This window comes from Panthera onca, chromosome A2 (assembly GCF_046562875.1).
Source record: "Panthera onca isolate mPanOnc1 chromosome A2, mPanOnc1 haplotype 2, whole genome shotgun sequence".
NCBI classification, from domain to species: Eukaryota; Metazoa; Chordata; class Mammalia; order Carnivora; family Felidae; genus Panthera; species Panthera onca.
In genome coordinates this window covers 99,040,000-99,055,014 of record NC_138340.1, presented here as the reverse complement: position 1 = coordinate 99,055,014, position 15,015 = coordinate 99,040,000, and the positions used below count along the sequence as shown (strand labels likewise).

Genomic DNA, 15,015 nt, shown 5'->3' with positions numbered 1-15,015 from the left:
ATAGGTGAGTTGTTTTTCCTATAGTCGAGGCCAATTATGTCCTCTTCTTCTCTATTCGTACCCCAAAGTTGTAATTTTTCCCCCTATTTCTTGGGTTGGTGCTCTTTTAAAAATTTTTCTTTTTTAACGTTCATTTATTTTTTGAGAGACAGAGCATGAGCAGGGGAGGGGCAGACAGAGAGGGAGTCACAGATTCCAAAGCAGGTTCCAGGCTCTGAGCTGTCAGCATAGAGCCCAGTGCGGGGCTCGAACTCATGAACTGCAAGATCATGACCTGAGGTGAAGTCAGATGTTTAACCGACTGAGCAACCCAGGTGCCCCAAGGGTTGGTGTTCTTTTAATCTTCTTTTCTAGTTCCTAAACAGTCCTGTTTTTCTGGATCTACTCTTCACATTTATTTTTTTTAAGTTTATTTAAATGATTTATTTTGAGAGTAAAAGAGAGAGAGAGAGAGCATGAGCATGCAAGTGGAGGGAGAGGCAAAGAGAGATAATCCCAAGAAGGCTCTGCACTGTCAGCATGGAGCCCTATGCTCCATGCCCTATGTAGGGCTCAAACCCACAAACCATGAGATCATGACCTGAGCCAAAGTCAAGAGTCAGATGCTTAACTGACTGAGTCACCCAAGCTCCCTGTTAGTCTTAACATTTCTTTTAAAATACACTCCTTGGACTATAATAATGATTGCTATTCTTTTTTTTTTTTTTTAACGTTTATTTATTTTTGAAAGACAGAGAGTACACCTGCACAAGCAGAGGAGGGGCAGAGAGAGAGGGAGACAGAGGATCGGAAGTGGGCTCTCTGTCCCAATGCAGGGCTTGAACTCACAAACCCTGGAATCATGAACTGAGCCGGTCAGACGCCTAACTGATTGAGCCACCCAGGTGCTCTGTGATTGCTATTCTGACTGCTACTAAGTACGTACCCGCAGTCGAGAGGTCTCCCTCTGCTTCCATCCCACATATCAAACCGTCTGATGGAGATCGTGAATCGTGCCACCCAGGCACCTTAAATTTAACCCGCACAATGCTCTTTGCCGACGCGCCCTTCCTCTAATGTCTCCATGCAGTGAATGCCTTGATAGATGAGCACAGATTGCTAGTTGCTCTAGCCATAACTTGGGTTTTTTCCTGATGACTCCCTCTCTCACCATCTTTGTATCAGATCAGTCACCAATTTCTGTTGCCTGTACCTTATAAACAGTTCTCGAATCCATCTGTTTCCTTCCACCCCAAACTACTGGTTTATGCTGCTTTCATTTATTCCCTGGACTACTGCGCCTTTCTTTTAGATGGTCGTTCCTTTCTTGGCTCTCCAACATGGTCAGAATTGCCTTTGAAAACACAACTAATACAGTGCCATTTGCCAGCTTAAAAGCCACCAAGAGCTCAAAAAACAAACAAACAAACAAACAAAAAACCCAAACCCCCAAACCAAAACACCAAGTCTCAAGTCATATTTCCATAAGTACATATGCATGTAAGTCAGTGCTTACCGAACCCACACTAGACTGCTCCAAGAGGGTCACCTCTGGGGAGAGGGCTCAGATGGTAGCGTGGGAGGGGATGTTGTGGGCAGGATTAGTGTTAGCAAAGAAGGACTTCCATTTTATTATTATTTGAACTGTTGGGACTTTTCACGTTTAGAATGCTTTCAAGTATTACTTACATATTTTAAAATAGATAAAATGGATGGAGAAACTGAGCTTTTAGCTCTGAGGCAGACTGCACTCACCAGCAGGCTGTGAACAATAAAACTGTCCTCTTTGCCTATGTGTTACCTGAGATCTTAAATCAGGGTATTCTTACCTTTGTGGTCCACAGTTTGACGGTCCAGTCAAATGATGACGTGACAAACAGGTGTGAAAAGTCAATTGGGCCCACAGCCATGTGGCAGTTAATTCCAGTCACTGGCCCTTGGTGACCTTCAAAGACCTCACCAATACCTGCTTTGCTGCACGAAGACCACACATGAATAGAATTTCAGTGACCTCTGCAAAGCAGCGATTAGTTAAAAAAAAAAAAAAAACCAAACTTGTCTCTGCATGATTACTTCTCTGTAATTTAGAAGAACAACCATAAACCACCAAAAATGAAACCACTTTCACAGTTATCTTGAGAGAAGTAAAATTCTTGACTACTTTTAATGATTAAAAAATAATATGGAGCAATATAATCTTTTTAACCTTCACAATTTAGTATCAAATTTTGTCATTTAAAATTCCTTTTTTAGAAGTCTCTCAAATCCTATCATCGTTGGTATAGCACATCAATGGAAAACATACATACTTTTTTATCTCAGAAGCTTTCATATTTATTTGATAAGACTCTTATGATGACATTGGACACACATTCCATTTTAACTCCTTCGGGAACCCCATTGGCTACAAAACTCCACATATCCTTGTATACTTGCATTTATCTTTTCAAGGGAATTTCTTAAATAAAGTTGACTATCTGAAAAGGTGCTATTTTGTGGAACCCCTTGCCCACCACAATATGATATGCAAAACTTCAATGTGATACTTAGAAAATAATGGTTTTGCTAAAAGAAGTTTTCAAGTCTATGAAATATAACTTCTGTAAGGGCTGGTGCTTGGTTTTTCTTGTTGCCAAGTGTTTGGCGTATAGTATGTGCTCAATAAATATTTGTTGAAAGAAACCATAAAGGAAAATAGACAAACTTAGGCCTTCCTTCCCCACCCACCAAAAAAAAAAGAAGCACACTTGAGAAGTAGTGATACATATTTTGAAAGTTATCCGAGGACATATGTCGCTTATTTAACTAAGCTGGGATTATTTCCAGACCTGTTATCACACAGTAGTCTGCACATAATCATACCCACTTAAAAAATATACCAGAAATTCTGGATTTTAAAAATCCATGTGCATGAGGTTATAAATATGACAAATACTTAGGGATTGTGGAATCTAAATATTATGTCAAGAAGAGCGAAATGAATTAAGTTATTAAAACATTTGCGTTTCTGGAGCACCAATAAATGTCAGTGTGCTCGGCAAAATCTGAAATCATGAGAAAATGCTACAGTGCATGTTCCATGTAACAGGCACTCAAAAATTATTCCCAGTGAAACTGCTAACAGCAGTTCCACACGTGATCATTTAAACTGTTCTAAAGAACACGAGGAACTGATCTTTGAAGTGGCCCCTGGTGAGACTCCACTTGCTCTTAACAGCATCCTGAAAGAGTTTATAGGGTGCAAAATGAGGACCTTATTTAATTTATGGAAGTGGATTTTCACCTTCTCTATGTTAGTTGAAAAATAGAAATCTCCCACCACTCCCCTGTAGCCCTATGTGACCCATTTAAAATTACTAAGCCAAATTCTTGCTATGTTACAACTTTATTAAGATCTGTATTTTATATTTCAGATGGATGGACCAATGTAAGAAGCAAAATCAAGCTCGTTGTAAAAAGATTTGTGGTTTTTACCTTGGGTACCCTTCTTTGGAACCATAGTGCATATTCTGATTGTGCTTAAAAAGGACAATAGCCACAGAGCAAAAATGTTCATCATGTAAAACGGTATTCACATTAGAGAAACTAAAAAAGAAAAAAAAAAACCCTGAAGGTTATCAATGAACATGTTCTGTAGCCTTCAGATAATTAAGGTCCTGAATTACGCCACCAGAACCTATATGCCTGTTGATTCTAATAAATGTGTAGATAGACCTGTGACTCCATAGTTGGTCCACAGCCCTCTCTGTGCCTCTCTTATGCCACGTATGACATTCTACCTGTACGGCAGATATTTGTGCATTTATCTTTCCCACTATCATCACTTTCTTGAAGGCAGAAACCAGGTTTAAATAATGTCTGCGTGCCTGGAAGCATCGAGCAATGTGCTTTGTTCAAAGTAGGTGTGCTGCGAATGTTTGCATGAATGAACAATTTTATCAGATCTTTTTATGCTCTCGTAAAACCTTAATGCATGGTTTTCGTCAGTTTTATGGGCATGGAACCATGAGGCATATCTTCCTACTCATCTTTAAATTATGTGAGCAGGGGAAATACTGCTTGTTGCTATGTGTAGAACAGTAGGAGCGTCACAGCTCATATTGTGTGAATGGAAGAATCACATCACTTATCGCTTCTACAAATCACAAAAACACAGGAGCATAAACTTGGAACAATTTCTGATTTCTCATTAAATCTAAATAGCCTGGGCTGAGTAGAAGAGATGAAAAATCAATTGAATTAGAACTCCTAAAGTGAAAGAAAATTAAGTACCAGGGCGAACACAGCGAACCTTTCAAGAGATGGTGAAGCCACTCATTAAGCCTTGCATGCAATTTTACAATAATTCTAATTATTGGATTCTACTTCATCCTGATGGTTTTCCAGGGGCATTTGCCGATCTCTCAACCAAGGCCGAATTCTTATCACTTACAAACTTCATGGTGACTTGCATCTCATACCATTCCAGCCTCCCTGAAGGGGAGGAAGAGCCCCAAGGCATTTCTCTATATTATTTGGAGACTGTCATTTCTCTATGCTCCATATAGATTTTTAGCTCCTCACATACCATGTGTCAGGCCCCGGGCAGAAAATCAATGATGAAATGGAAAGAGTTTAGTAAGAGAAAAATGGCAAATGAATGAATAGTTGAAATAAAATGCAATTAATGGATTGTAGAAGCAGGTATAAAAATATACAAAATAGCAAACCTATCTTACAGCCCGTGGTCCCATCTCATTTATTCTACTTAAATGTTCTCTATAGTACTATCATCTTAAGCCACATATTTCCTTGTGTATTAGTTTATTGTCTTTCACCCTCAATCAGAATATGATCTCCACTTCTGTTTCTTTCCTTACCGCATCCTCATGATGTAAACGTGCTGGGCACATGGAAGGTTCTTAGTAAGAATTCCTTGAGGACATGAGCAAATGAAAGGAATGAAAATTCTGTGAAGCCATAAAGGAGGAAGTGGTTTTGTCTGCTTAAGAGAGTCAGGAGAGGCTTCAGTGTGGAAGGACCTCTGCTCTGGCTCTTGAAGTCCAAGGAGTTAATCAGGCCAAAAAGAGAGAAGTGCCAGACCTGACGGAAGAAATGGAGTGTGGGGACATATGGAGGTGTGTGGGATAAGCAATATTTGGGGGCTGTCTTCCCTGGTGTGTGCGTGGCTGGTGCCTGAAGGCTGAGGCTTGCAAGGGTCTTACATGATATGCTAAGAAGCTTGGACCTTTTTCCTCAAGGCCTGTGAACCATCCAAGGCTCACTGTGGTTAATGATCAGAGCAGATGGATGCCATAAGGTAATAAAAACTTGAGGTGTGCTTTGTATGCCTGCAGATATCGCCTTTCTCATAACGCAAGGTGGTTATAATCCAGAATGCGATAACAGACTTTCGGAAATGAGAAACACGTCATCAGTAAGAAAACACAAAATCACCTTCCATGACGGCAGGCTGTGTAGACCGTACCCTCCTCACTGCCAACCACGAAGTTATTGACGTCTCCCGTCGGGAAAGCCATTCCGGTAACAGCCACAGGCTTGGACTTATTGTACACCAGCTCCATGCTCTCCTACCAAAACACGGCGTGGTTATATTCCTTCTGTCAACTCCTTGCCATGCCAAAGACAGCATGGAAAAATCATTTGGCTAAGTCGTCTGTTTGTTTTTCACACAGCGTTACAAAAGACCCTGGCTGTGCCAGAAACCACGCTTTACTGCCCCTGACATTCATGCTTCTGTGTATCTCTGGTTTCAGGCCGGCTGGATCTCATCAGCGTGTGCTGCTGCTTCTTAAGTCAGGCAGAGATGACAGGTGAGAATTTCAAAACTAATGGTGCAGAAACTAAAGATAATACTGTAATGGTTACACTTGTCAGCCCCAGGCTTTAATAAAACACACAATACCCTTGTATTTACAAACATTTTCAAAATCAATTGTTCGTGAGAATACACGTGTATTAATATCAGATGTACTAAGCATATTGTCAAAGCAGGAGTGTGTGTCCTCCATGGACTAAAACCAGAAAGTTGTCACTCAAGTCATAAAAAACAGATTTCAAAGGGGACATGATTTCATGAAGGGCAACCGTTGGGTGTATAGGCTATATGCCTACAGAGGACGGTATTTAAATAAGTCTTTAAAATAACAAAGGAAAGCCTTTATTTTATCTAAGATTATTTTCAAAATCAGGAATCCATGTATCTTAAGAGACATTCTGCTGAATGAAGTTTAATGACAGTGAAGAGTAATTAAGTGTAACCAACATCCCTAAATGTTTCTGGCTATTTACATCAAAACAGCCTACTTTGTGTACCTGAAGTGATTTTAAAAAATCATTCTAGGGGATCATGCCATTATAGTTGCTAAGGAGTTTAGTCTTTTTGTGCAAATGAATAAGCCAGGTCGTCTTAGCCAAGGAGTCCAGAAATTGGCTGCGTGTGCTAACAGTCTGGGTAGATTGTGTGGTCATGTGACATGCTCGCAGTACATGAGATCCACACACAGAGTGAGCGCATCAGGGAGGGGGCATTATGACAATACAGAAAACGGAACCATCCAGTGGTCTGCTCCATTGCTAAAATTAGCAGCAGGAAAGGTACGGTCTCTCGGTCACCCACTTGGAACACAGAGGGACCAAGGTGATGACTGGATGCTGTCTGCTTGCCATCCATGGATATACCATGAAGCTTTCAATCTCTGTACCAGGACAGGAGTCTGCAGGCATGCTAAAATTAATAAGAACCATCTTGTATCCCCTGTACGACTGGTTTTAACTTAAACAAGTACACATTTAATCAGCCAAATGGGCAATTAAAAATTCCTAACTAGAGGGTTCACTCTTATATCTGTTTGTAATCTCCATGCTTTTAAAAGCAGAGAACATATTGCTGAGAATTTTAAGACAAAGCTATAAAATACCCACACACAACTCCCAACTTGTATAATGGTAATGCTTAGTCAGAATAGATGAACTTAAACAGTAAGGAGCCTATTAGCTCTCTCTCCCCCCACCCCAAATTATAAAAAGAATTTACTTAGTCTTAATATTCTCCACATCTGTATTTTTGGAGACTTATAGGAGGCTGCTTATGGTTTCCACATTTCCTTATGTGTCTTGAAACTCCAATGTCTTCGAAAATTGGGAGGCAGACATTCTAGGGTCATTATTCCAGGAAAGGGAATAGGAATGTTAAAATTTCGAATTATCTCCTAGATATGTTTATAATTTTCCTGATGTTTCCTCACATTTTTGTCAAAGTCTCTAACAGTAAACTCTTCTCTGTGTTTTTAGTTGGAGGACAATGAACTATGTTTTTTCCCATAAAGAAATGTGGACAGAGTGTGTCTATGCATGTGTGTATGTGTGTATGCATGCATCTTGAATACATAGATATATTCTGCAAGTTGCATTTCGATGGCTCCCTGCAGTGGTCTCTTACCCTTGTGCTTATTTGTTTGGTTTCCATTACTGTAATCAGTAGTGGTTTGGACATTTTGGAACATTTTCATTTTCAACTTCTCATTTGTTGAGCAAGGAATGGCAGGAGCCATCCTAACAAACATTCCAGAGGAGAAAACAGATGGTTGGACAAATTCTTCATACACACAGGCATCCGTCTAGGCTAAGGATGCAAGCAAGGGCTTGGGTTTCTGTTTTGTGGGGATACCTTTCCTTCAAGGCAAGTGCCCTTAAGGGATTGCTCTGTTGAGCTCCAACTTCGTTTGCATTTGTTTAACAATGCTTTAGGGTAAGTACAATTCATACCACAGGCAACTTCTATAATTACTATGCTTTAAAATGGATTATTTCATTTTCACTTGAAACTGACCTAAGGATTAACGTATTACAATAATTACATGATTTGTGGTAAAGGAAATGGGTTTTGGCTTCGGGAGGAGACTGCTGAAAGCAGGCCCCACTCTTTCAAGTGCATCCATTGGTTTTAGCTCCCATAGGATGTGAGGGTTTGGCTTTTAGGAACTATGTTCCATTAGGCAAGTATCTCTTTTAGCCAGGATGCTCTTATGTGTAGGGGAAAACAAACCCACCTGTGGAGTTGAGAGCATGTCCAGGCTCCAGGAACACATTTTACCATCGGTAGAGACAGTGATGAGGTTATGAGCATTCTGGGTCCCAACAACATTTACACAGTACACGGGATGCTGCAAAAACATAAACATGGAGGATTAGACGCCAATCCAGGAGGAAATGCTTACGCTGAAGTGTCAAACACATTACTCTAAAACAAGGATTAAAGGTTGACATAAGCCTACAATAATACAAGCCTCAGGTCATTTGCCACTTTTGATTTGAACCTGATTTCTTTCTAAAAGCTCTGGCATCAACATGTAGTAGTGGAAATACTTACCAAGCTTCACCTTGCTCAGTCAGAGGCGGTCCAACAGAGCCGAAGGAAGCTGCAGCCAATGATGACTGATGGGGCAGAAGCAGCACATAGTTTGGCTTCTAAGCTCACCATGAGTGATGAAAACAGACAGCTTTCAAAAGAGTGGAACTATTGACTTTTGGAAGGAATATGTGTTACTAAATCTGGAGTTTAATGCATTCTAGTCACCGTGCCAAACATTTGTTAACATTCTTTATAAAAAGTGGTTAATATTCATCAGCCTCTTTAATTTGAGGGGGAGATATTGGTAGCGGGACTTACTGGCACAGTGCACCTCGTGATAAAATTAGGTTCTTTTATGTTACTGCAAAATCTAGGATAATGATAGATTTATTTTTCAAAATATCATCTGGGCTACTACGGAGGTTTCGATTTGGCCAGGGCCTTGATAAAAGTCACTTATACATCCCGGGAATCATAAGCAAGATGCTCTTACCTCCTGTCATAACTCTAGCAGGCAATCCCCACTCTGTAGAATCCTAAATGGTAAGCTAAAATCATTTGCAGCTGCACATTAAATACTAAATGGAAGGTTAGCATAAGCAGAACCTAGCAGTAATGTGGGTTAGATTTCAGGCAGTTTAGCCATCACGGGCCAAACCACAACTTAGTTGGTGCCTCTCTGTGCAAATAGCTGACAGCCTAAGTCTTACTCTTGATGAGTTACTGTCCATAATACCTAGCCACAATGACAATGAAACAATCTTTAATATTGGAAAGTTGATATTATATACAGGATGGTTCCCAAACTATTATTATCATATAAACTCCTGGTCAGAAGGAGTCATAATAATCATCGAGGACAGCTACTCATTTGTCTCCACCAAGAGGTGGATCCAAACTCTTCTGAAACACCTTTCTCAAGGGTAACCAGTTTTTTGCCCTGATTCCTGGGGAGTTCTTCTTTCCACCACTGGGGATAAAGAAAGCTCAAGGAGATACTTTAGTTCAGTGCCTTCTGGGATCCTACAGATCAAGTCCAAACAATATTTATAGACTGTTGTTTTCTCACCCCTCCCTTCTAGTCTTATCTAACTCAGACTAATCATCGCCAATTCCTCCAATGGTTCTCGAGTACCTGGCTTTCAGGCTTTCAGTTCCCTCCTCATCCTGGTCACTCTCTTTTGAATATGTTATATTTTGTCTGAGATCCTCTTACAGTGAAGTTATGAGAAAGAAACACAAATGTCGACCTATATTCTGGCCAAGAAAATATAGAAATCTAGGGAGTGTTGAATTGTCACCTCTCATATGATAAAAAGTACACCAGTGGTATTGTATGCTAAGATTACATTTGCTTTTTTGGCAACTGTGTCATCCTCTCTTTTACCCATGCTGATGGGCATCCAACTAAATAAACCCCTAGGTCTTATTCACACCATATTCCTGCAGAAATTTTCAATCAGCCTTGGTGGATGTGGACAGTGGTGAGTACGTCAGGGATCTGAAACTCAACGGTATCTTGATCAGGTCTCTAAATTTCAAGAGGACCGACTGGTTGTGGGACTGTGGACAAGGGTTTTTCCCAAGCCTCTGGTGTGTGCAAAACCTGCAGCAGTGAGCGTTCAAACTCAAGGCCCAAGTCACACAGCATTCAAATCAACTAGGAGAATGGAGGAAACAAATTTTCACCTAAAAACAGCAGACAGAAGAATGGAAGGGGAGGTCCAAACACTGTTATGAATCTGAAATCCACCTAGTGTTTTTCAGCAAGAGTCCAATGGGGTTTCTTTGTTAACCACCAAGCATCAACGCAAAGCACTAAAATCCTAGTGGACTGGGACTCCTAAGGGTGCGTATAGAAGGGAAAGGAAAGCATCTAGAAGAATGTATAGAGCCAACTGCCTGGAGTAAGAATGTGCATGGTAGCCCCTCCCTGGCTTTAATCAGTACTACTGGCCTGTGCTTTCATGAGTAATAAAACTTGGCTTAAAAGAAAAGAGAGAGATGTAAAGAAACCAGAAGTAGACACGTGGGCATGCCTACACACACACACATACACACACACACACACACACACACACACAACTCTATTTAATGGAAAGAAAAAAACTCAATGCTACAGCTCATTTTTCCAGTATAGATGCCAGATTGTTTTTATTTATTTAAGGAATAAACTTACTGTGTGGCAGAAGGGTTTTGCTTTAATTAGGATTTCCTGTTGTCCCAAATGCATATGTGTGGTGGGTGTGAAAGGAAATTAGTAATCTGTGGCAGGCCTCTTTTTCCTTAACCACTTTTGATCCTGGTACCAATCAGCCAGGCATTAGTGGAAGTTGAAAGGCAGTCACAAAATTAACTGTGCCCTTTTAGCTACGGATTCAACAAAATGCAGCAAAAGAGAAAAAAAAAGTTTTCTTTTCAAACAGAAATATGTTACTGTTTGATAATAATAGTATTTAAATTTTTTTTAATGTTTACTTATTTGTTTTGGGGGAAAGAGAGAGAGAGCGAGAGAGAGAGAGCTCTCACAAGTGGGGAAGGGTTAGAGAAACAGGGAGAGAGAGAATCTCAAGGAGGCTCCGTGCTGTCAGCGCACAGCCCAATGCCAGGCTCCATCTCATGAACAGTGAGATCATGATCTGAGCTGAAAACAAGAGTTGGATGCTTAACCGATTGAGCCACCCAGGTGCCCGATAATAATCGTATTTTAGCTGTGATGATCATATCCTAAGTTACTTGAAAAAGAAAGCTTAACTCTTTGGAAGAGCTCCTGGATTTGGATTTTCCCTAAAAGCTTATTGCTCTAACATTTGGATTTATAATATTTGCAATTTCACAAGATAGGCTCATAAACACACCAGATATGCACATACAGCCAGGAAGAGGATTCATGCTACTTGAGCAAACACCTGCATCAAGCCGTCTTCTCCTGGGTCACAATTTTCTGTTATTAGTTTGGAGAAGTGGGGTAGGCAAGAGCAATTTTCCAAGATTCCCAAGAACTAGTTTCACCTGCATGTGTCTCAGGCCCAAGTCAATCAGAATTAGGGCTGACTTGGTATTTGTCACTTCCCATTGTCAATCTTACAAGAATGGAAGAATTTTCCTCTCCATGGTCTTAGGTAAAGCAGCTCCAGTCCTTTTTTAAAGCTAGAATGGTTTTGAGGCCAGCTGATGAAACAAATGAGGCGACCACATTAAGGAAATTGAAACAATAGTAGAGCTGTATTTTTGGGCATAATTTGGGCATTTCAGAGAAAGAACATCAGTTACTCTGAATGTCAAGGTAGCAAGGATTGATGGAGACATGCCTGTCTTCTCATTCCTCCTAACAACTGCTAAACACACCTGTCATTCTCTTAAAGGAAATGACAGAGTAGTTGTCTTATGAACACTATACTGAACCTCTTCTGCTAAATTGTAGGTAATGGTTTTGAGATGTTGACTTTTAACCCGAGGGATTATATTGTCACTGTAGACTTTACCGTTGAAACTTACAACCATGCATTCCAGAATTTAAAGTCATAGCACTCCCTCAAATCACAAATGGAAAAGGGTTGTTGGCAAAAGTCCCGTATACCATCCCTCGACATGAAATGCTTACTCCTCAGGGCCCATTTGAAAATACGAGTTTCCATGTTATACTGTTAACGTGAAGGGTTACTTTACAGCAATTTCACTGATGCCTCTTCCAAAGTTTCTCCCTGTGTCTTTTTCAGTTTTAATCCATCCTCACCTCACTGATGGTCTTTGGATCCAAAGAGATCCTTTAGATGTGCGGAAACTTGCAGACCATTAAGAGATTTTTTTTCCAAATTCAGTGCTTCCTTCGCCTACTTTTCACGCTGCTTTATTGGTCAGTCAGGTTACGGTCACTATAAAGTACATACATTCCGGCTTGGAGTTACTGACTGCATCCGTACTTCCATCAGTCATCCCCTTACAGGGCTTGGGTGGCTGACAGGGAAGTGACAAAAGTGACTTACAGTGTGTGCAGCAGCTGACAAGGGTGTCCTCTGCACCGGTGTCCTTCGATGACTGCGATTATCCCACAGGACAATCTGGCCCGAGTAAGTCCCACCAACCACCAAGTTGGGATGGAAACGAGCGAAGCACACTGACATCACAGAGGACTGGGAGGAGAAAGGGGGAGAAATGTGTACTGTGAAATGGTTGGAGAAGGCTTGTTTCTTCCTGAAGAGAAAACAGTTCATCACATCAACTCAACACATCCTGGAAAACAAAAAGCGGTTGTTAAATGCAAAATTAGTAGACCATTTTGTACCTAAATGCAGACTTTTTTCTTGAGAAGGTTGGTCAATGGTTACCCCTTGAAACTTGAAATTTGATGTCCTGGCCATGTCCTCAAATAGGCATAAAACCTATCTTATGTGCATCTTTGTTTTGTGGTATGTAAAGCTTGGTTTGTGGACACTTCCCATTTATCAATAAAATTGCATCAGAACAAATATTAATTCTCCACTAAAATCTTTACAAAGTAATTCTTTACTCTGAGGGCATGGCTACATGAAATTATACTATATACAGTGTTGGCAAAGCCTCAAGGACTTTGAGACGTGGTGCTTTTTTGGGATTTTTGTTTTTGGCTTAATGTAGACTTCTAGGAAGTATACTGACCTCAGACTGATCAACTGGTTCCTCCCTAAATTCCCTCACCTCCCATGGGCATTCTCCTGACCTTAATCCTGCCCACTTCAGACAATTCTTAATGTTATTCTTTGCCCTATTTTAACAAAGTCAGGAGTGGATTTCAGTCCAGCTCTACTAGGGCCTGTCACAGCATCACGAATGTGGTTTTTGAAATTCCACAAAAGACTACTGGACACTACATTATATAGGAAATTACTTAGGACCAGGATACACTTAAAATCAGGTTAAGTTGGCTGTTTCACATTTGTTAAAAAGTCCATTTTTATTCCCATAGAGCTTTCATGTTTGCATTTATTTATATGTGGAAGCAATTGTTTTTAAGAAATGCATTTCATCCTTCCAATTAAGTTCAATGAATGACCTTGTGTATAAGAAAGGCACTGTACCAGGCATAATGGGAATACAAAGGTAGTCATTGCCCTCAATAAACTTGCGCCCTGATAAAGGAAACTAAAAAGCATGCATGCTGATGACCAAAACTGCATTTGCTGCTAGTTCATACGTGCTAGTCCAAGCCTTCATATGAAATAGAAAAGGGTGCCTCTTTGCATAGACATAGTCACGTGGGAGAGTTACCTGCCATGGCTAGTGGAGAGTGAGGTGGATCTTTGTCCTCACTTGTCCCTTGGGTTTGATATCCTTGCACAAATTGCACACACAAGTGTGTGAACATGATTCATGCCATGACTAAATTACAGCAGCATGTGTGTGTGTGCATGTATGTCTTTGTGTGTGTGTGTGTGGGGGGTGAGTGTGGAAGATTAGCTGGGAGAGGGGAGAAAAGAGGAGAGTGGAAAGAGTGGATGGTTCAAGAGACCTCATGAATGGGAATGAATCACCCCTTGAAGTACAGGTGGAACGCTCAGCACGTGGAGAGAAAAAGAAGCAGGCACTCCTGGGAGATGAGATGATAGGGAGAAGATTACAGGCACCCAAACAGAGGCTGGTGAACAGCCCACAGTCTTGTTTGGCTGGGAAGAAGGTTGCATGGTAGAGGCAGACGGTAGGGAATGTGGCTTAAGAGGCCACCCGGGCCAGACAAGAGAGGGCCTTGAATGGCAGACACTGTTTGGAATTTTTCCCACGAGCAACAGTGAGAAATCACAGCATTCTGAAGAAAAATGGGAGAGTATCAAAGGTTGTAGCTGATAAACCAGCAAAGCGGGAAAGTGAATGAAAAAACATTATGATCTTTTCCTGACTGGGAAGCTAGACATCCATTTCTAAAGAAGATCAGATCGACTATCAACCTAACTCTTCCTTGTCTGAAACAGCCTCAGATACGCTGAGGTAGAATAAAGAATGCAGACTATTTTTCAGTGTCATGTTTTCCTAGTTTGAATGATTTTCAGTTCCAATTCCTTGAACACGATTAGATGGAGAACATGCTTGTGCCCCAATCTGGTTTTCATAAAGTTCAAGAATAACTCTCAATAATGATACTGAATTAAAGAAAAAGAAAATAATGCTGGTCAGCTTCTTGTTTTACACATCCCACAGAAACGATTCTTAGTTTTCAACTGATGAAATTCTTATGTTGTTTGAGCTATGTTGGAAACATTTTCTTTAAAGCTTCAGACTTAAAATTATCCAGGTGGTATCAGCAACTGAATTTACCAAAGCTCCAATCAATATGGATAAAGGAATGCCATTAAATTAGGAAAATCTAGAATTCAACCACTTGATTGCTTTTGTGTTTCAGTTAATTCCCAGCAAACACTGTTCCAAACTTTGAACAGTTTGCTAAGAGACTAAACTAGAGAAAAGTAAGCAGTGGATGTACTTCTACGAAACTGAAACGCATAGTTGTCAATCACCTAGAATCCAACTCCAGGAAGTGAGAATGCTTTCTAATTCCTACTTTTTCATTCATTCACTCGTTTTTCATTCATTCATTCATTCACTCATTCATTCATCAAACACAATGCCCACTGAATACTAATGAAACCATTTCAAAAATTTTTAAATGTGATAAAAACTCCCACTCTTGAAATCAGAATTCTATTTGCATT

General features: G+C 40.4%; 1 protein-coding gene across 3 annotated transcripts in view; it reads right to left on the bottom strand.

The window, feature by feature from the left end:
• Window positions 1-15,015, bottom strand: part of DYNC1I1 (dynein cytoplasmic 1 intermediate chain 1) — a 314,065-nt gene that overhangs the window by 58,159 nt on the left and 240,891 nt on the right. For all 3 annotated transcript variants that reach the window (XM_060632523.3, XM_060632522.3, XM_060632525.3), the window contains 4 exons: window positions 12,319-12,465; window positions 8,031-8,144; window positions 5,416-5,549; window positions 1,809-1,953 (listed from right to left, as the gene is read on the bottom strand). In XM_060632523.3, coding sequence (XP_060488506.1) covers window positions 1,809-1,953; window positions 5,416-5,549; window positions 8,031-8,144; window positions 12,319-12,465 — 540 coding nt within the window. The remainder of the gene's footprint in view (window positions 1-1,808; window positions 1,954-5,415; window positions 5,550-8,030; window positions 8,145-12,318; window positions 12,466-15,015) is intronic.